The following is a 22,080-nucleotide window of genomic DNA, read 5'->3' on the forward strand; positions in this document are numbered from 1 at the left end:
ATTGGAAATCTCTATGCCTGTCTGAAGCCCAAGGACTGCAGTCCCAGAAATACACATAAAAAGAGGAAACATGAAGTTATGTTTATCCTGTCTTTCTATATACCTATCTTCCTCCCTCCTTCTCTGTGTCTTTGTCTCAGCTCTGTTTCTCTGTCCCCCCTCTGTCTCTCTGTCTCTCTGTCTCTCTCTGTCTCTGTCTCTCTCTCTCTCTCTCTCTCTCTCTCTCTCTCTCTCTCTCTGTGTGTGTGTGTGTGTGTGTGTATCACCATTTGTCTCTCTCTTTTGTGACTCTGGTGTCTGTTTTCTCTCACTCTTTCTGTGTTTGTGCTCCTGTATGTGTGCATATGTCTGTGTGTTGTGTGTAAACCTGGGTATCTCTTACACACACAACACAGAGCCATGCAGCCTGTCAAACATACAGGCATGCAAGACAAAGGTCTCTCTCTCTCTCTCTCTCTCTCTCTCTCTCTCTCTCTCTCTCTCTCTCTCAAGACAAAACAAGTAATTGGTTGGTTGTTATTGAATACAGGCTCTAAATACCACACTCAAATGATATGGAATATTTATCCTTCAAAATCATAAATCTAGCACAACAGTGCTGAACATAAAAATATGGATTCAAAGAAACCTTTAAATGTTGTCAGTGGAAACTGACTATCAACATCTATCTATCCACGGTCATAAATAGCAATCAAAATATACCCCTAGTTACACTATTGTATTCTAAAAATATACCCATACATAAAACATTGGAGACCTAAAGATGGGAACAAATGTGGAGAAATGCAGAGGTTAGAAAGTTAACAAGTCAGGAAAGGGATAAAGAGATGGGGAAAAGTATTACAAAGACTAGAAAAGAGACAGGGAAAACCTAAAGGTGCAGAAGAGGAGGAAATGAGGTTGAAAAGCCAGAACAGAATAGGGGTAGGTAGGGGGAGCAGGGGAGAGAAACTGTGGGCACGGGCACAAGGCTAGAGAGATAGTAAGAGAGAAAAGTTGAGGCAAGGAGAAAAAAATAAAATTCATACTTCACCAGGAGCCTCAGAAAAAACTACACAAGGGGAGAAAAGGCCTGGGCAGGAGGGGCAGAGCAAAGAAGGAGGCAGAGTGGAGGAAAGAGCTAAATTTGTGAGAAGGCTGTTGGAAAGAGGAAGCAGGAAAGGACCATGGAAAGGGGAAACCAGAGAAGGAAACTGCTCTCCACATTTTCCAACAAGCAGTAATAATGTTTGAAAATTACTCCAAATGGGAAGGCTGGTTATAAACATCTCAAATATGTGATAAACCTGGACTAGGGGAAGTTCCCAACCACCACAAATCCTAGGGTTAAGGGAGAAGTCAAGGAACTAGAAAGTTCCAGAAGCCCTCAAAGGACAACATTGAAGTGTGAAGAGAGAGGACGAAACACTTGAGGAGATAAGGAGTTGCTGGGCCAAATCCTACAAAAACATTCTACTCACTGCCATGGTGAGCAGAGGAATCCACTGGGCCGAAACCAGAACTTGGAATCCAAGGAGAGGGTCCTCGACTCAGAGAAAGTCCGCAGCCAGGCCAGAAAGCCCTGTTAAGGCCACCACGCGCCTCGGCGCCTCAGCCTCTGGCCCAACGGCCCAAGCTACCAATCAGACAACAGGGATTTCTGGGAACCGGAAGTGAGCAACTTCCACTACCGCCCCCTACAGGAGGGGCTTAAAAGGCACGCGTTTCTGGAGGAACGGAAGCCAAGGGCAGGGCTTAAAAGGAGCCTGTCGCACGTTGGCACCAATGGCCTCTGGCCCAATGGCCCAAGCTGCCAATCAGACAAGGACTTCTTGGGACCGGAAGTGAGCAACTTCCTCTACCGCCCCCTACAGGAGGGGCTTAAGAGGCGCGTGTCGCACGAGGAACGCGCCAGCTGCAGATTTGCAGAAGCCGCTCCAGCCTGCCAAGTATAGTGAAATCCATGACGTTGGACACTTAAGCACCAACACGGACCAGACTTTTCGGTCACGGAGATATTAGAGGAACTTATACATGACTGGAAACCCAGGAATAGTTGAAAACCACAGAACAACCTTTTAACACAGACTTAAAAGGAAGACATTTCCACATCCCTTCTCTTCAAGGGATTCTATTACAAGCACTCTACTTGTAAAGTGGACACTGGGATAAGATTTAACAAGGATATAGAGCTGGGAAAGGAAGATGCCTGAACACAAAAACTACTAATTGTGGAGAGGCCAGGAAAAAATAAATAGGTCCTTTATTTACAAATGTGTCATGGAGAGGAAGTGGGTGCGAATTTGATAAAGGTATGGAAAAGCATGAGATAAGCCTCAACAAGCCTGCAGCGATGTGTGCGCATGGGAATGTGTAAAAGTGTGGGGAAGGGTCCAGAAAGGGTAAAAGGTGAAGAAGGGAAGGTAGTCTGGTAGAGAAGATGCACAAAGGAAAATGTTTGAGAGAAGAGTAAGAAAGGATGGACAATAGGAAAAGAATGTCAAAGGGAGACAGAAATGCTTTGAATTTGCACATCTGTCCCTGATGAGCGAGCAAGATTCAGTCCCAATATTCCTGAAGCAAAAATAGGGGCATTTCTGAGTTCCAGACAACCTTAGTAATATACAGACCCTGTCTCAGGAAACAAGTTAGAATGTTTCTTGATGGCAGCAGCAGCACTATGACCAGCACTACCACCAAAACAAGAAAAAAAGATAATAGTGGGAAACTAATGATCACTGAAAGGACAAAATGGGTTAGGAACATGGTTAAGTGGAGATAAAGAAAAACTGTCTTGTACATGGGACAATGGTTTAAAGTGTTTTAAATGGGAAGATAAAAATACAGTAACAATGGGGAAAAGGATAAAATCAGAAGGGACAAACAGCAGGCACTCAAAGTGGGGAAGTGGGATAGGAAATGGGGACAAAAGTATAATCATTAAAGGGAAAAGGAGGAATAGGCTGAGGACATGGGGAAAGAAGGAGAAATAAGGAGTTAATGGGGCAGAAGAGATAGCACAGGTCAAAAGACACAGGTGTGAGTCAAAAGAAAGGACAGGACAGGGATGAAGAATAGGAAGGGAAGGAAATATTGTGGAGGAGAATAGGGCCAGGGAAAAAAACAGAAAGACATTGAAAGTATAAAATCAGAAAAATGTAGCCATTGTTGCCTGATGGTACCTGCTCTTGGAAGGTAGCAGGCAGCAGGGAGTAAGGAAATCCATGAGTTCTGGCCACAAAGAACAAAGAGTCTAATTAAGGAATGAACAGAGGAATGAAGGAATTAACAAGATCAACATCAATTCATCCTTCCATCCATGTGTCTCTCCATCCACCAACCAATTCATCTATGCATCCATCCATTGGGCATTCATCCATCTATCCAACACTGTCCAGACTGATAAAGCAGTGTTCTCCATATCTAAAAATATAAATACAGTTAAAGCCTTCCAATGATATGGCAGATCTATCCTCCCTGGACCGAAGAACTGGATGTAAGAAGAAAGAAATTTTAGACCACTCTAAGAATAAATAAAGTCTAACTCAAGCAAGAGCAAGTTGCTGCAGAAAATAGAAACCCTGGGCACCAAGGCTAAGTTCAACCCCAAACTCACATGGTACGAGAAAATAGCCTTCTATCCTACACATTCTCACATAAAGATGGCAGGTTTAAAGGGCCTGCACACAAAAGCATATAGAGAAGATACCTCATGCACCAGCCATAGCACATTCACACCTAGACCCACAGAAATCCTGGAGACACAATATGTTAGTTTAAAACAATTTTGAAAGGATGAAGAATTTGAATAATAACGGCCCCTAAAGCCTCAAAGATTTCAATACTTAGTCACCAATGATTGGCACTGTTTGAAAGGATTAAGAAGTCTGGTCTGGTTGGAGAATGTAAGTCTGTTGCTGTCGGATAGGGTGGGCTTTGAGGATTCAAAATCCCCATTCAGAGTCTAGAATCTGGACCTCATATTAAGAAGCTTCTGTGAACTTCAAACAGCATCCTATGTCTGCAACCCTTCTGAATACCTAGGATTCCTCCTGCTTACTGGTACTTCTTGAGCCTCTGTGAGAAAAGCAGCTTTTTGCAGCAGGTGGCAATAAATGCACAGGCTCCTAACATGTCAATAGGATGATTAAGAGTTAAATTTGGATGGCTCCACCCTGCATAATACATCCATATTACCCTTTATTACCGAGGAAAGACCAGATCACATCTGGATTCTAGGAGTGGGCTGGAATATATATATATATATACACACAGGACAGTACATGGAGAGAAATACAGGGAAACAGTGTTATAAGAATACAGCATGGCAATCAACTCACAGTAGCTCAGTGACCTAAGCAAGAACTTCGGACTAGACCGCACCCTTCAATCAAGGACAGGGCAGGTGTTCTTTTGAGGTGTTACATTTTCTAAGTTCTGTGGCAAGTTTATGGCTCCTCTGGGAGTCTTTCCTCCTCTTCCCTGGTGAGGTTACGGAGAAGTTGCCCATGAGTCAGCCGATAATTCTCCAACAGCACTCATGCAAACAACCATGTCATGCAAATAAACTTGGTGGGACATGTTATTGCAAAGGGTTTTATAGTGGTTAAGAGGTGAACTACAAATTGTGTGAAGCTGTGAAAATGTTAAAAATAATACTAGGTTACATATGTATGAAATTTTCAAGGAATGACAGAATACCACCAACACCTACTTTCAAAAAGCTCACAGCTTAGCAAAACTGAATAGTCTGATACTACTAAGAGATAACAAGACTGCTGGCAATGAGGAACATCCATGGTCATCTAGACTCAACTTCGGGACAATCAGACACCTTACAGCCAGCTATCAATGGAATTCATGAGGATTCATGTCATCTCTAGCGGCCCAAGTGGTGCCAGCATCACTCTGTATCTGTCCCTTTGCATATGCACTAAAGACCCTGTCCCATGTCCCTTTGTGCAAACATCATGGTCCCACTAAACCTCCTTCTCCCTGTGCCCTCTCTTCTTTTGTCCTCCCTTTCACAGAGCCTCCCTCCATTTCCTAGCCCAATAAACCTCCCAAGTGAGACCTGTTGAGTGGTGTGATTTTGTTCAAGTATGCTGCATAGTTCTATCTGTGGATCTGAGTCTTGGATTTTTAGACTCCTCTGTTCTAGGTCCCACTGCCACAAGTAGCACAGTGTCATAGCCCTGTTTCTACATGGAGTGGCTGTCGACATGTTGGGTAAGCCCACAGGCCGGGATTCCCATCCCTACAAATCCACCTGATACCAAGGCTCACCTTCCAGCCATCAGATCTTTAGACTTCCGCAGTCAGTCACCGGAAAATTGGTAAGCATCCCACCCTGGTCATCATAAACTGCCCCAGGTCTCAAGGGAGGGATGGCCACTTTCTAGTGTCCCTGGGGATGTAGGTATCCAGAATCTTCATGACTGACCCTTCTCACGGACTCTTTGTCTTAAGACCTCTTCCCCTGGGTGAGATATCTCTCTCTTCCAGATGTTTCCCCCCCCTCTCTCTCTGTCCCTGTGCCTCTCTCTGTCTCTGTGTCTCTCCCTGTCTCACTCACTCACTCACTCACTCATTCACTCACTTACTGCTTGAAAATCCTAGGCCTAGGTAAACCCTTCTCTCCTGGGCACTGGCTCACAGCTCAGCCCCTAGTTGCATGAGGACCTGGTAATCTAGCATGGCTGCTTGCTCTCAGTTATTAATTTTATCCTCAGAATGTTCCAAGTGTTAAAAGTAATAACTAGTTCTCTAACTCAATAAGTATCTAATCTTCATCTGTACCTCCAGGATCCCCACCAGGATGTCTCACGAAAAACCTCTAAAACTAGAGCCTGATTTAAATTCTTCCAAACTTATCCACTTGCAATCAGGTCTGGCCTCAATACCCACTAAGTAATGAATCTAAGTGGCCATTTAATGGCAATTTTGATTCTACTATTTTAATTGATCTTTATAATTGCCAGAGATCCTGAAAATGGAAAGAGGCTCTCTATGCCCATGCTTTTTCTTATCTTTGCTCCAAACCTTCCCTTTGCTTCTTCTGTTCCCCAACTCAACTCCGTCTGGTTATGAAGTCTCATCCAGATGAAACTTCTACTATCCTTGATCCAGCTAACGAACCTCCTCCTTACCATCCCCGACCTGCCTCTACAACCTCTCCTGTTTCCCTGGCCTCCCCAGCTTCCTCCTCTCCAGATTCTCCAGAGCTTCATCAACCCTACTTCTCAGACTCTTCCTCTACCAACTGCAGGCCACTCTACAAGTCCTACACTGGCAACCTACTTTCAGCCCTCCCTACCTACAGCCAACCTCCCCCCACCACAACTTCTTCCCCTACCCACCCTAACCCAGCTTCTTTTCTGCCTTTGAGGGAGTCACTGGGATAGATGGTCTAATTACTGTGCATATTCCCTTCTCACTAAATGAACTTTCTCAAGTACAAAAAAGACTGGAATCTTATACCTCTCACTTCTCTACCCTTGTTAAAGAATTTCAGTATACCACTCATTCTTATAGCTTGACTTTCCATAATATATGTATTATATAATATACATTGTCAAGAAAGACAATAGGCTGATGATTGCCCTCATGCTGACAGAGGGACAGGACTCCCAAGTCACCTTTAAGCTGATCTTCTAGCCTTGGCCATGGATGACTGAAGGGGCCAGAGCTCCACTGACCTGACCACTTCTATCATCAGAGGGTGCACCAAGCGGTCATTATGGTATCTGGGAATCCCATCTCCTTCTTCTTGGACACTGGGACCACTTTACTTGGCCCTGATGGAGTTTTGGGGACCCAACTCTCCTTGTTTCCCTATTGTTGGGATAGGGGAACAGCCATACCAACCTCATTAGACAGCCCCACTTAGTTACATTTTAGGGATATTCCTCTCACCCATTCCTTTTAGATAGTGCCAATGTGCCTTGTCACCTTAATGGTAAGGGATCTTCTAGCTAAAGTGGGAACATCTATTTCTTTTGCTCCCCCCATTTGCCTAAATCCAAATTTCCCAGCATCTCCTCTTCTTCTTCTTCTTAGCCACCCAACCTGCTAACTCTAATGTCATTTCCCCAAGTCTGGGACGTCCGGAACCCTACTGTTGCTAAACATCATTCTCCTGTTTTTATCCAATTATAGGATTCTACCAGGTACATCACCCAAGCTGAATCCCTCTCTCTCCAGACCCTCAGAGGACTGAAGCCTATCATCTCTAACCTCCTAAGAAAAAAACTCCATCCTATCTCTTCCCCTTTCAACACTTCTATAATAGCAGTTAAAAAAACCAATGAGACCTATCACCTGGTTCAAGATCTCAGGCTCCTTGATTCTGCAATGGTTCCTCTCCATCCTGTTGTGGCTAACCCTTACATCTTTCCACCATCCCCTTGGAAATTTCTCATTTCTTGATCCTAAATCTCAAGGATGCATTCTTTCCTATTTCCCTAGATGCACCACCACAAAACATCTTTGCCATTACTTTGACTGACCATGACACCCACTTTTCTACCCAACTTACCTGGACTGTTCTACCCCAGGGATTCTGAGACAGCTCACACCTAATTGGCTTCTGACCTATTCTCTTTTTCTCCCCTAAATCTAAGATTATTCACTACATTGATGATATTTTTCTCTGAAATCCCTCTCTACAAATTAGCCAAATTAACATCTGTGGCCTTCTAAATGTCCTGTTTAGTCGATGCTACAGAGTCTCACCTTCTAAAGTCTACTTGTTTACCCCTCAGGACACCTATTTGGGATTTAAAATTACCCAACCCACAAAGCCATTACTTAGAAAAAATCCAATTCAGTCTCTAACAGTCCTCTCTACAAAGGAAGAGATTTGATCATTCCCAGGAATAACTAGTTTTTTATGTTCCTGGGTTCCTTTCTTTTCCCTCCTTTCCTATACCTTGTATGAAGCAGCACAAACCTCCTCTCAAACCTGCTACCAAGCCATTTTAAAGGCTCCAACAGGTCCTCCTTCAGACCCCAGCCTTATACCTCCTTGATCTAACCTGTCTCTTCTCCCTCTACATAACAGAAAAAGAAGAGTATACCCTTGGAATCCCTAGAACCCTCTTTTTCACCAGTAGCATACTTGTCAAAAAAAAACTAGACCTAGTCATCTAGGGTTGGGCATCTTGTATACATACTTTAGTAGCCTCTGTATTCCTTGTTTGAGAGTCCAAAAGATAGCCTTTGGGTCACCTATCATTGTCTTCTCTTCTTATAGCCTGTACCAACTCCTAACTTACAAACACTACCTCCCTCCGGGGTTCTTTCCATTCAGGTAGCATTACTAGAAGACTCTACACTTAATTTCCAATCATGCCCACCTCATAATATTTCCAATCTCCTTCCTTGATCAAATGCTGGCCACTCCCTATCCCATGCCTGCCCTCAACCTTAGAGGAACTATTACTCCATCCTTGACACATAAAGGACAGCATATTGTCTCAGGCTATCTATATACCTGGTATACAGTTGGAAGCTTCTTTCTACATGAAGGAGTCAAAAGAGCAGGCTATGCTATAGTGTCAGACAGGTGGTTGAGGCACAGACTCTCCATGCCCACACCACTAATCAACAGACTGAACTAATACCTCTTACTCAGGCCTTTCAACTGACAGAGACAATCCCTAAGCATATATACAGACTCCAAATATGCTTTCCTTATCCTCCTATTCCATGCTGCTATCTGGAAGGAGCTCATGCTACTTATGACAAAAGGAGAATCATTAACTAATGCAAACCAAATTGTAGCCATGTTAAAAGTGTCCCATCTCCCCATAGCTATTAGATTTGTCCACTACAGGTCCCATCAGGCAGATGACTCTATTATCTCCAAGGAAAACTATCAAGGCAGCTAGAGTTGTGGCCCTTAGTTGCTCAGACTTTTTTCATCCACCACAGGACATTCTAACACTATAACCCATTTCCTGTCTGTAACCCTGAAACTCTGTCCTATCTCCACCAGATTTTCCACCCTAACAGCCAAGCATTGTCTTATTTTGTTAAGACCCACCTAGAGTCAACCCCTGAGGACGTATGTTTCTTAATATCTATCACTGCCTCCTGCAAAACTGCCAGATGTCAGACCCCCAACTCCAAGTAACATAGCACCCCTTTCCCCACCCACCAAGTTAGGGATTCCCTTCTGGAACTGACTGGCAACTTGACTTTACCCACATGTCCACCATCATACATTCCAAGTACCTCCTGGTCATGGCAGACACCTTCTCAGTGTGGGTGGAGGCATTCCCTCCCACCAACAAAAGGGATCAAATGGTCTCTGATGTCCTCCTTCTGAGATATCATTCCTCAATTTGGAATCCTACCCTCCTTTCGGTCAGACAATGGTCCTGAATTCACCTGCCAAGTTTCTCAAACTCTATCTAAAGCCTTCAGCATCCCTTAGTATTTTTGTATTCCCTATCACCTCCAGTCTTCAGGAAAGATAGAATGGACTAACCACTCGCTAAAAACCACTCTTGTCAAACTCACAGGAACTTCACCTGGATTGTGTAAAACTCCTACTCTTGGCTCTTTTTAGGCTATGGGCTCTCTCCAAGCAACCTCTTTCACCGCACCTTTGAGCTCATGTATGAACGATCAGTTCTAACTCCTGGTCTTTCACCCACACATGCTCTCTCCTCCCTGATCACCTACTCAACCTATAACTCAGTCATCTCTGCTCCCTCCTATGGAGTCTTGCTGACCACCATCTACCACAGCCATACACTATCTCCCACCCACACCTTGTCAACATTGGCATATAGGTCCTTCTCTCCCCTCCAGGTCATTGACGATCATCCCTCTCTCCTAAATGGCAGGGACACTTCAAGGTAATTCTCCTGACTCCCACAGCTACTAAGCTTGATGGACTCTCTCATTGGATCTGCTTGTCTTTAACCTCAAATCTTTCATCCACCCCTCCACCTCAAAATAACTCTTCTTCTTATACATCAACCCCAACAGGACCCTGTTCCCTTTAGCTCCAGAGAACATCAGAACTATCCACATTGTCCCCAATCCCAGAAAAATGAGACTCCATCCCAGCAGCTACACCTTACCCTACTGTATTAGATATGGTCTTTTCCTCCTTTCCCTGCTGGATACCAGGAGCTAATCATAATTGCTGTCACCCCTATATATACCATTCCATCTAAATATTATGACCTCTTGGTTTGCTTCCTCTTTGAATAGACAAAAGATAATGTTAAGAAATGGCCAGATGAATATGGGATATACATAGGTCTTATCAGATATATATGTTAAGATCACAGATCAATAATCTCTACTATCAATGATGCAAAACCCTCTTCTATATTCAGGACCCATAGAATCCCATGTGAGAAACAGCTGTTATTGGTAACAACAAAATTGATTGTGAAAACAAATTTCCACTGCCAACATCTACCTGAAACATGCTGGATTTTGTTGGGACCCAGTGTGTAGTTCTGTTGGGACCCAGTGTATAGTTCAACAGTATCTTTTACACGTTTTTCCTTGGGAAAATCAATACTGGCTTTGGAAAGCAATTTCACTCTGTGTTACACAGTGAGGGGGGTAGGAATCACTACTGAATATAGGTCTGAGGAAGTGTTACCTGAACTTTTTTAAACTCAGGAGCTTATACCTGCAGGTAAGAGTCAAAATAACAGACTTGTGCAACTATAAAAATCCTCACACAAGGAATTTTATAATCCTAGTAGGCATGCATTTTCGGGATGGTACATTTCAAATGCTTTCAATGTGAACAAATTACAAACAGCAGACCAAATGGGGATAATTCTCTAAAGGATAACACTCCCAGAGTATTAATGAATGCAAATGTCGGAAAGATCAATCTACCTTTCCTTAAAAGACACCACACCATTAAGAGGAAAATTGGGCATGATCTGGGGTTGGTGACAATGGCCTAGACTCCAGCTCTTTCAAAAGGTTCAGGAGAACACAACACAATTATAAACCTATCTAGGGACATAAAATTTATACACCTGTCTAGAAAACTGATAAGAAGGAGCTCCAAAATTAAAAAGGGAAGATATGGTCGATAATCATGATTTTTCTCAGGTAAAGTCTTGGGTGTTCCCTGGACTAGGGCAAGAGATTAAGAAAGACCTAGGCCTGTCTGGAGCATTCCCTGAGGCTCCTATATATGGAGAAATATCTCACAATTCCTTTTCTAAAAGCATGTCCATGTTAAATAGGTAGGAGACATTTAAGTAGTTTGAGAATCACACCAATAAACATAAAGCAAATAAGTTAAATAGTGAAAGAATCATCTTCCTTGTCCTCTGAGTCATCAAGAAATAAAAGTGATTCAAGAACTGAAGCCCCTTCCTCAGGCTCCCTCTCTTTTTGCCACATGTTTTCTTTGTTTTTTGATTTGGTTTTGGTTTAGTAAATCATAGTCAAACCTTGTGTCTAAGCAATTGTGTATCTAATTCTCACAATACAGACTCATCAAGATGAAGCCCAGTAAACACTATAAAGTAACACTGTCTGTCTGTCATGACTTCTCTTAGGTTCCAATGTATGATACCCATAATTACCCTTCCTCCTGTGCTGGGGGCTGCCTGCTCAGCAACCAGTTGCCCAAGACCAGCAGGTAGATTTCCATTGGCAGGTTCCTGAAAGAACAATGACCAGGGGAGAAGTTAGAGAAAACAGGAAAGTTTGGGATCATAACTACTTACATAAAATGACTGCTGATGCTATAAAATTTACTAGGAAATTCAGCATCCTATATACAGTTTTCCTGAAATGTAAAATGGGACAGTGTCAACAAAAGCTATCACACAATGAAATAAAGTCAGGCAGAAGTCCATCAAGCAAGGATGCCTAAATGAACCTGGTTTTAAATCCTCTCCATATATATCTGTACCTCAAAGACAGCCCAAGACAGGTGAAGCCCAACAACAACCCACAAAGACAGGGAAATAAAACAGATATTCATCAAGGCATGTTGGGCCTATAATCCCCGAATTCATAAACATAGCAAGAAGAGGGTCAAATGTGAGAAAGAAAAGAACCAGAGAGGTGTGATCTCTCAAACACCATGAAAACACAATCCCTGGATATATCTATGTGTGTATGCATGTATGCAGATACATACACACACACACACACACACACACACACACACACACACACACACACACAGAAAGATGGATGGGTGAGTGGCAGGGTGGGTGGGTGGGAGAGAGAGAGAGACAGAGAGAGAGAGAGAGAGAGGAGATGGATATGTAGATGTATGCCTGTGGATGGAGGTATAGATTTAGATAAATAGATATAAAGATTGACAGACTAGATACATGATGAATATATCACTTTATAGATGCATAGATAAGCAGACAGTCAGACAGATATTTAGACAAACACATACATTGCTCTGTACATAGAGATGCAGACAATTTTAATTTCCCTGGATTCTAATGAAAAGGAAAATCATAAAATGGTTGCTGTAACAAACAATACTCTTAGAAAGTTTTCTTTACAATAGAATTTTCCACAGAGCTAAAACAAAATGGCTCTGAATGCAACCTGAAGCTTATAAAAATGAATAAAGGGTTCTTAATCCATTCCATATGAATTGAGAGGAAACTTTAAAACAGGTTTTCAAAGTATCCAGTATTCTCATGTATTGATTCCCAGAAATGTAGAAGGCTGATGAAAAAGGAATGCTTAAGCCCAGGACTAAAAGGCCTACCTGAAAAACTTACTGAGACCTGCTATCACAGACACATGAAGGAATCTATTCTTTAAGGTCCATGAGTTACTATGAAGGCTCCCGCACTCTACAGGCACTCCTCATCCTAAATTCACTTAGCTCAAATATTCCCTTGATCTCCAAACAGGTTTCCCAGAGTTACCCCAAAACATGGTCATCCCTATATCTAAAAACACTAGCATTTTCTGGAAATATGGTGAGATCTTTCAGTATAGTAAGGATCTCTGCTTTTGTTCACAAAAGTAACATTTCCATTCCACCTGCGCATTAAGCTAGGAAACGAACTGATCACAAAACATGAGTCACAACCTTTGACAGCAGGACATGCAAAAAGCCTACCTAACACCAATCACCTATGAGGAACTGGTAGGCTGGTATACAAAGGACGTGGGGACAGGTATCCAGCACAGCAACTTCAGTTGTGAATGAGGAAAAAAGTAAGGATGTCTCAGATTAAGAAGTCAAAGTAGGTAGCAGGTATCGTTCCTTTAATTCTTCACAACTTAACTTGCATTGCAATAGATGCTGAGGAAAGAAGAGCAGCAGGAAAATGATGAGCCAACTGTCAAATTCAGAACATGCAGACAGTACAAGCTAATGAAGAGCATAGAGAAGCACTCAAAAGTACTGTGACAGTCAGAGTCATGAAGAACATGGAGGAGACACTGGCAGGTAAACAAGTGGTTGCTCCAAAATCAGCACAACTGAGACCCATGTGAAGAGATCTCCACATACAGGATGTGCGTGGACCACATGATGAAGCCACTAAGCTGTAGACTTCCTAGATCCTAATAACTAGAACAACTGACTCACACATCTACCCAGCTTATCACAGAGAAACTGGAAAAGCCAGGAAAATCCTAGGACACTTGCAAGGCTACAGTTTGTCCACAAACCAGGATACCCTGACTAATACAACTTCTACTGGAAGTTTCTACCTGCAGCAGGTCTGGTACCTGGGTGGAATAATACTCTGCTTCAGTGGAATATCTTCCTTAGTCTAATTTCTCTTGCAGTATCCTAAAACATTCTTACTATACATCAGTGGAAGTAATTCCTCCATCATCTGTTAACTATCAAACCAAATGCCACCAAAATATGGAAGACTAAAACAAGTAATTTTTTTGTTTTTCCTCAAAAGGCAAGCACACACGACGTTCCTATAGGAAAGGGACCAAAACAGAATATTGCTGAGTTGTCAGAAAATCCTTGGCACCCATGATCAAGAACCAGATACACCCATATAGCCAGTACCATTTTTGTGAAATTGCATCTAAGACTCATATAAATATAACACATATGGAAAAACAAAACATGAATAAGGAAAATCCAAACAACTAGACAAAATTAGGTGGGTAGAAGTACTCATAGGTGTTCCAGACAAAAGGGTAGATAACAACATGAGAAATGAACTTGTAAGGAGAGTATATCTATTTCAAAGCAAATAGGCCCACCCTTGCAAATCTAGCACTACAAAGGAGAGTAAGGCCCTGTAATCTGTGCACTAGAAAAAAGGCAACAGGTGCTCAGGAAAGCTCAGCACAGATGCTAATCTCAAAGTTATGTTCCAAGAGAAGAACGAAGTATCCAGAGTGGGCATGGTGGTACACTTTGAAGTCACAGCATTCCAGAAGCAGTGGCGAGGGTATACAGGCTTTCACTCCAGCCAAGGACACAAAATAGCCAATATCGTGACCTGTTTTGGCTACAAAGCAATTTAAAGTCTATCCCTAGAAATTTAAAAAGACCTGACTCAGAATAACAATGCAAAAATAAGACATCTACTCTGACAATCATTCAGGGGTACCTATACTCTTTGGAGAAACTGAAAACACATAGAAAGATCAAGGGGACAAAACTATAAGGTGCTTGGTACCAAACATGACACACATTTTCAATTCTAAAACCTACAGGTTAGTTTGAAATAACCAACTCAACAAAGCTCTCATTGGATATCTCTATGCCTGCCAGAAGTACAAAGGCTCACAACTGTAGGGATACACATATATATAGGAAACATAAAGCAATCTCTCTACCTCTCTGTCTACCTACCACTCTGTCTGTCTGTCTGTCTGTCTGTCTGTCTGTCTGTCTGTCTCTGTGTGTGTGTGTGTGTGTGTGTGTGTGTGTGTGTGTGTGCGCTCACGCATACCTGAATGAAAATCTGTGTACTCTTTTACACTTAACCCAAAGAGGTATGCAGGAACTCAAACATGCAGGGACCTAAGCAAAAGGACACATACACATACACGCAAACACATACACTCTGTCTCTGCCACACACCACACACATACACACACACACACACACACACAAATCCAAAATTAAAACAAGACATTGGTTGATATTAACAACAGGCTTTAAATAACACATTCAAATGCTCTGGGATATCTATATTTCAAAATTCATAAAATCTAGCACAAAAAAGTGAACGTAAAAACACAGGTGGAAATAAACCATTAAATAATGTTGTCACTGGAAACTATCAAAACCCGATCCATCCAGGATCATCAATTACAATAGAAATATACCCACAGCTTTAATACTTGTACTCCAAAAATATACCCATACATAAAACATCCAAGATCTAAGGATGGGAACCAATGTGGAGAAATGCAGAGGTTAGAAAGGAAATGGGTTAGGAAAGCAACAAATGGGGAAACGTTTGAAAGTCTGGGAAATACACAGGAGAAAGTCTAAAAGTGCAGGGAAGGAGGAAAGGAGGTTGGAAAGAGAGAACAGAATAGAGGAAGTGAGGGGGTAACAGGAGAGAGAGTTATGGAGGACAAGGGGCACAAGGATGGTAAGAGAGAAAGGGTGGGGCAGGGAGAAAGCAAATAAACTTAGCCAGGAGCCTTGGGAAAACTGGCACAAGGGGAGAGAAAGGCCTAGGTAAGAGAGGCAGAATTTCGAAAGAGGCAGAGCTAAAAGGTGTGAGAAGGCTGTTGGAGAGAGGAAATAGGGGAAAACACATGAAAAGGTAAAAGAAGGGAAAGAAACCGCTGGCCACATTCAAAACAAACACCAACAACAATGAAAAATTACTCTGAATCAGAAGGCTGGTTACAAACATTGGAATTATGTGATAAACCTGGACTTAGGAAAGTGACCAACAACCACAAACCCTGGGGTTAAGGGAGAAGTCAAAGACCTAGAAAGTTCCAGAAGCCCTCAAAGGGCAACACTGAAGTAAGAGGACGAAACGCCTGAGGAGATTAGGAGTTGCTGGGTCGAATCCCAAAAAACATTCTACTCACTGCCATGGTGAGCAGAGAGATCCACTGGGCCGAAACCAGAACTTGGAATCCAAGGAGAGGGCACTCGACTCGGAGAAAGTCCAAGCCCAGTTAAAACATCCACGCCTCAGGGCAACAGCCTCTGGCCCAACAGCTCAAGCTACCAATCAGACAACAGGGATTTCTGGAAACCGGAAGTGAGCAACTTCCTCTACTGACCCCCCCCATAGGCGGGGCTTAAAAGGCGCGTGTTGCACGAGGAACGGATGCTAGCTGCAGATTTGCAGAAGCCGCTCCAGCTTGCCAAGTATAATAACATCCATGACGTTGGACACGGACCAGACTTTTCAGTCACAGAGGCATCAGAGGAGCTTACACATGAGTGATAACCAAGGGTTAGTTGCAAAGCACAGAACAAACTTTTTTTCGGAGCTGAGAACCGAACCCAGGGCCTTGAGCTTACTGGGCAAGCACTCTACCACTGAGCTAAATCCCCAACCCCCAGAACAAACTTTTAACGCAGACCAAAGTGGTAGAAATTTCGGAATTCCTTATCTTGTGAGTGTTCTATGACAATCACTCTATTTGCAAAGTGGACACCAGGGAAATAGTTAACAAGGGCAAAGCGCTAAAAAGGGGAGATGCCAAAAAATAGGAAAGCCATGAGTTCTGGTCACACAGAACAAAGGACCTAATTAAGGAACAAACAGAAAAACAAATTAACAAGATGACCCTTGATCCATCCAACCATAACATCCATCCATCCACCTCTATACAGGCTGATATAGGCAGTTACTTCATATCTGAAAAACCTAAATATGTTTCAAGGCTTACAAGCATGTGGCAAACCTATCCTCCCTGGAGAGAGGAATTCAATGTAAGAAGAAAGAATTTTAGACCACCCTAGGAAGAATAACAAAAGTCTGACTCAAGCAAGAGCAAGTTGCTGTAGAAGATAGAAACCTCTGGCACCAAGGCTATGTTCAACTCCAAATTCACATGTACAAGGAAATAGCCTTCTGTCCTGCACATTCTCACATAAAGATGGCAGGTTTTCAAGGTTTCTGCATGTGTGTGTATGTTGTATTTATAATACCACACACAAGCACATAGAGAAGGTAAGATACCCCATGAACTTTCCAAAGCACACTCACACCTAGACCCACAGACACCCACCTCTGGGAGAAACACAAAATGTTAGTTTTTTTTTCCTTTTCTTTTTTTTTTTTTCAGAGCTGGGGACCGAACCCAGGGTCTTGCGCTTGCTAGGCAAGCACTCTGCCACTGAGCTAAATCCCCAACCCCAAAATGTTAGTTTTTAAAAGACTCTGAGGAGCCCAGAGTTGGGGCTGTACCACAGCCCTTGGACCCAAAACCTAACTGCAGAGAGCTGGTCTGCCAGGAGCACTCTTCCTCCTAAGCCCACAGCCCACAGGTAGGACCCAATATTCTCTCCTTGACTGTCAATAGAGAGACCTCCCAGGAGTACACAGTGCTTGCAAGCCACAGCCAGGCATGGAACCCTTCAGGTCCTTACCTGTGCCCAGAGGTGGTTTCACAGCTCTTAGACTCAAAACCTGCCTACAAAGAGCTCATCCGCCAGGAACGCTCTCACTCCAAAGATCACAGGCCTACAGGAGGGCCAAGCTCCAGCCAGAGACAGCAAGATCAACTAACATCAAAGATAGATAAGGAGAGGCAAGAGCAAGAACCTAAGCAACAGAAAGCAAGACTACTTGGCATCATCAGAGCCCAGTTCTCCCACCACAGCTAATACTGGAAATCCCAACAAAAGCAAGGTTTGGATTTAAAATCACATCTCATGATGATGATAGAGGATTTTAAGAATAACATAAATAGAAATTCGTAGGCAAATGGTTGGAACTGGAAAATATCATCCTGAGTGAGCTAACCCAATCACAGAAAGACATACATGGTATGCACTCATTGATAAGTGGCTATTAGCCCAAATGCTTGAATTACCCTAGATCCCTAGAACAAACGAAACTCAAGACGGATGATCAAAATGTGAATGCTTCACTCCTTCTTTAAATGAGGAAAAAGAATACCCTTGGCAGGGAAGGGAGAGGCAAAGATGAAAACAGAGACTGAAGGAACACCCATTCAGAGCCTGCCCCACATGTGGCCCATACATATACAGCCACCCAATTAGACAAGATGGATGAAGCAAAGAAGTGCAGACCGACAGGAGCCGGATGTAGATCGCTCCTGAGAGACACAGCCAGAATACAGCAAATACAGAGGCGAATGCCAGCAGCAAACCACTGAACTGAGAATAGGTCCCCCGTTGAAGGAATCAGAGAAAGAACTGGAAGAGCTTGAAGGGGCTCGAGATCCCAAAAGTACAACAATGTCAAGCAACCAGAGCTTCCAGGGACTAAGCCACTACCTAAAGACTATACATGGACTGACCCTGGACTCTGACCCCATAGGTAGCAATGAATATCCTAGTAAGAGCACCAGTGGAAGGGGAAGCCCTGGGTCCTGCTAAGACTGAACCCCCAGTGAACTAGACTATGGGGGGGAGGGCGGCAATGGGAGGAGGGTTGGGAGGGGAACACCCATAAGGAAGGGGAGGGGGGAGGGGGATGTTTGCCCGGAAACCGGGAAAGGGAATAACACTTGAAATGTATATAAAAAATACTCAAGTTAATAAAAAAAAAGAATAACATAAATAACTCCCCTAAAGAAATATAGGACAGCTTCTGGTCTCTTTTTCCCCCCAGAGCTGAAAGCCAGTCACCAGGAGCACTGACAGATCTGAGAGCAGAGGTAAGACTACTACTTCTCCTCCGAGGGACCTGCCTGGAGCCCTCAGGCCACACAAACCCAGGAGCAGTCTGGCACAGGACCATTCTGGTTTTTACCTGTGCACTGAGCTTACTCAGTCCTATAGTACTCTGTTACCAAATCCCATGGGGGAGACAATCTTGAGATCTCAGGGGAGACCACCACTTCTGCTCACATTCCTGTCCCAAGAGTAACCTGCCTAAAGCCCTCTGGACACAGGAACTAAGAAGCAGTCAGGGGCAGGAACCTTCTAGTTTCTGCCTGCAACAAGAGCTGAAACTGGTTGCCAGAAGCCCTGACACACCTTAGAGCAGAGAGGTAAGACCATAATTTCTGCTCTGAGAGACCTGCCTGAATCCCTCAGGACACATGAGTTACTATGAAGGCTCCCACACTCTACAGGCACTCCTCATCCTAAATTCAGCTAGCTCAAATATTCCCTTGATCTCTTAAGAGGTTGTCCAGGGTTACCCCAAAACATATAAGTATGCATGCCCTTCCCTATTTCATGAGACCATAGCATTTTATTAGAAAAACGATGAGATATTTGAGTATATTAAGAAGGATTTCTGCTTTTGTTGCCAAGAGTAACACTCCCATTCCAACTGTGCCATTAGCTACAAAAGTAACTGAAAAAGGAACATGGGTAACATGCAGTCACAAGATTTAAGAGCAGGACATTCGAAAATCCTGACAAACACCAACCAGCTAGAAACGAGGACAAGTAACCAGCATAGCAACTTGAGTTGTGAATAAGATAAAAGGAAAGATGTGTTAAGAACATGAAGTCAAAATATGACTCCACTTGCAGCCTGTGCCTTCTGTGGTGACAGATAACCAGCTTGTATGTTCTCTGAGGACACCACAAACTAATGGCCTCCAAGGAGTTTTGCTGTACACAGGTAAGACACCCTCCCAAACAACTGTAGTACCTAGGAACCCCAAGGAGCCCAGTGGACTCAGGACCTATCACTCCCCAAGCCTCTTGGGACCCAAATTCCTCTCCTATTCCAGCCTGTGCCTTCTGCTGGGTCAGATCACCAGATTGTCTGCTCCTCTAAAGACACCACAATCTGAAGGCTTCTCAGGAATTCTTTGGCACACAGAGCAACTGATCCAACAGTCTGAAGAACTCCCAGGAGTTCTAATGCAGGCAGGGACACTGATCCAACAGTCTGAAGGCATCCCAGGAGAACAGCTACAACCAGGGATACAGGCCTCCTAGGAGCCCTGCAGCAACCCAGGACACAGGAAGCAGTCTCCAGACAGAGACACCCAGATCAACTAGCAACAGAGATAAGCAGATGGTGAGAGTAAAGACCATAAGTAACAGAAGCCATCATCAGAACCCAGTCCTCCCACCACAGGAAGCCTGGAATAAACCAACAAACCTGAAAATCAGGAAGCTGACCTAAAATCCTATCTCATGAAGATAATAGAGTCCTTTTTGGAGGATATAAATAACTCGCAGAAAGAAAGAGAGGAAAACATGGGTAAACAGATAGAAGCCCTTAAAGAGGAAACATAAATCCCTTAAAGAAATACAAGAAAACACAAACAAATGGAGGAATTGAACAAAGAGGTTCAAGACCTAAAAGCAGAAGTAGAAACAATGAAGAAAATACAAATGGAGGCAAACCTGGAAATGGAAAACCTAGAAAAGAGATCAGGAAATGGAGATATAAGCATCACAAACAATACAAGAGATAGAAGAGAGAATCTCAGGTATAGAAGAAACCTGAGAACATATTGACACAACTGTCAAAGAAAATTCAAAACAGAAAAAATTACTAACAGAAAACATCCATGAAATTCAGGACACAATGAACAGAACAAATCTAAGAATAATTGGAATAGGGTTGGGGATTTGGCTCAGTGGTAGAGCACTTGCTTAGCAAGCGCAAGGCCCTGGGTTCGGTCCCTAGCTCCAGAAAAAAAAAAAGAATAATTGGAATAGAAGAGAACTAGAATTCCCAGCTCAAAGGACCCAAAAATCTCAAAAAAAAACATAGAAGAAATCTTCCCCAACATAAAATGAGAGATGGCCATAAATGCACCGAAAGCCTATATAAAACCAAATAGACTGGAACGTAAAAGAAATTCCTCCCATCACTTAATAGTCAAAACACTAAATGCACAAAACAAAGAAAGAATATTAAAAGCAGTAAGGGGAAAAGATCAAGTAACATATAAAGGCAGACCTATCAGACTTTGCAACAGAGTCTATGAAAGTCAGAACATCCTGGGCAGATGTCATACAGACCATAAGACAACACAAATGCCATCCCAATCTACTATACCCAGCAAGCTCTCAATTAACATAGATGGAGAAACCAAGGTATGCTAAGACAAAACCAAATTTACACAAAATCTTTCCACAAATCCTGCCCTACAAAGGATAATAGGTGGAAAACTCCAACACAAGGAAATAAACTACAACCAAAAAAAAAAAATCAAGATTTAATCATCTCACAACAAAGCAAAAAGGAGATAATCACATGCACATAATGCCACCTACAACAACAAACATAACAGGAACTCACAATAAGCTTTCTTTAATATCTTTCAATATCAATATCTCAATTCCCCAATAAAAAAGACATGCTCAAAGACAGGATTCCTAAACAGGATCCAGCATTTTGCTGCAATCAAAAAACACCCCTCAATTAAAAAAAAAGACAGACACTGCATTGGAGAAAATGGCTAGAAAAAATGTCTTCCAAGTAAATGGTCCCAAAAACCAAGATGGAGTTGCCATCCCAATATGCAGTAAAATAGACTTTCAACCAAAAGTTATCAAGCAAGAAGCAGGAGGACACTTGGTATTCATCAAAGGGAAAATCTACTAACAAAAAGTCTCAATTCTGAACATCTATGCCCCAAATGCAAGGGCACACACATTCATAAAAGAAACTTTACTAAAGCTCAAAACACACATTAAACACCACACAATAGTAATGGGAGACTTCAAAACCCTACTCAGACTACATTGAAACAGAAACTAAACAGACACAGTAAAAATAATAAAGGTTATGAACCAAATGGATTTTACAGACAACTACAGAACATTTCACCCTAAAATAAAAAATACACCTTCTTCTCAGCACCTCATGAAACCTTCTCCAAAATTGATGATAAAATGAGTCACAAAACAAGCCCCAACTGAAACAAGGAAATTGAAATACTCCCACGCACCCTATCAGATCACCATTACCTAAGGTTGGTCTTCAGTAACAACCAAACAACAGAAAAGCCACATGGAAACAACTTTCTACTCAATGAGAATTTGGTCAGGGA

General features: G+C 42.7%; 1 protein-coding gene across 3 annotated transcripts in view; it reads right to left on the reverse strand.

The window, feature by feature from the left end:
* Positions 1-22,080, reverse strand: part of Scml2 (Scm polycomb group protein like 2) — a 154,535-nt gene that overhangs the window by 128,048 nt on the left and 4,407 nt on the right. For 2 of the 3 annotated variants that reach the window (XM_087600965.1, XM_087600963.1), the window contains exon 2: positions 11,559-11,636. In XM_087600965.1, the coding sequence (XP_087457091.1) occupies positions 11,559-11,636 (78 nt within the window). Of the gene's footprint in view, positions 1-1,460; positions 1,608-11,558; positions 11,637-22,080 lie in introns of those variants that run through there. The other variant, XM_087600966.1, reaches the window with a different exon arrangement.

Source organism: Rattus norvegicus, chromosome X (assembly GCF_021556685.1).
Source record: "Rattus norvegicus strain SHRSP/BbbUtx chromosome X, alternate assembly SHRSP_T2T, whole genome shotgun sequence".
Lineage (NCBI taxonomy): Eukaryota > Metazoa > Chordata > Mammalia > Rodentia > Muridae > Rattus > Rattus norvegicus.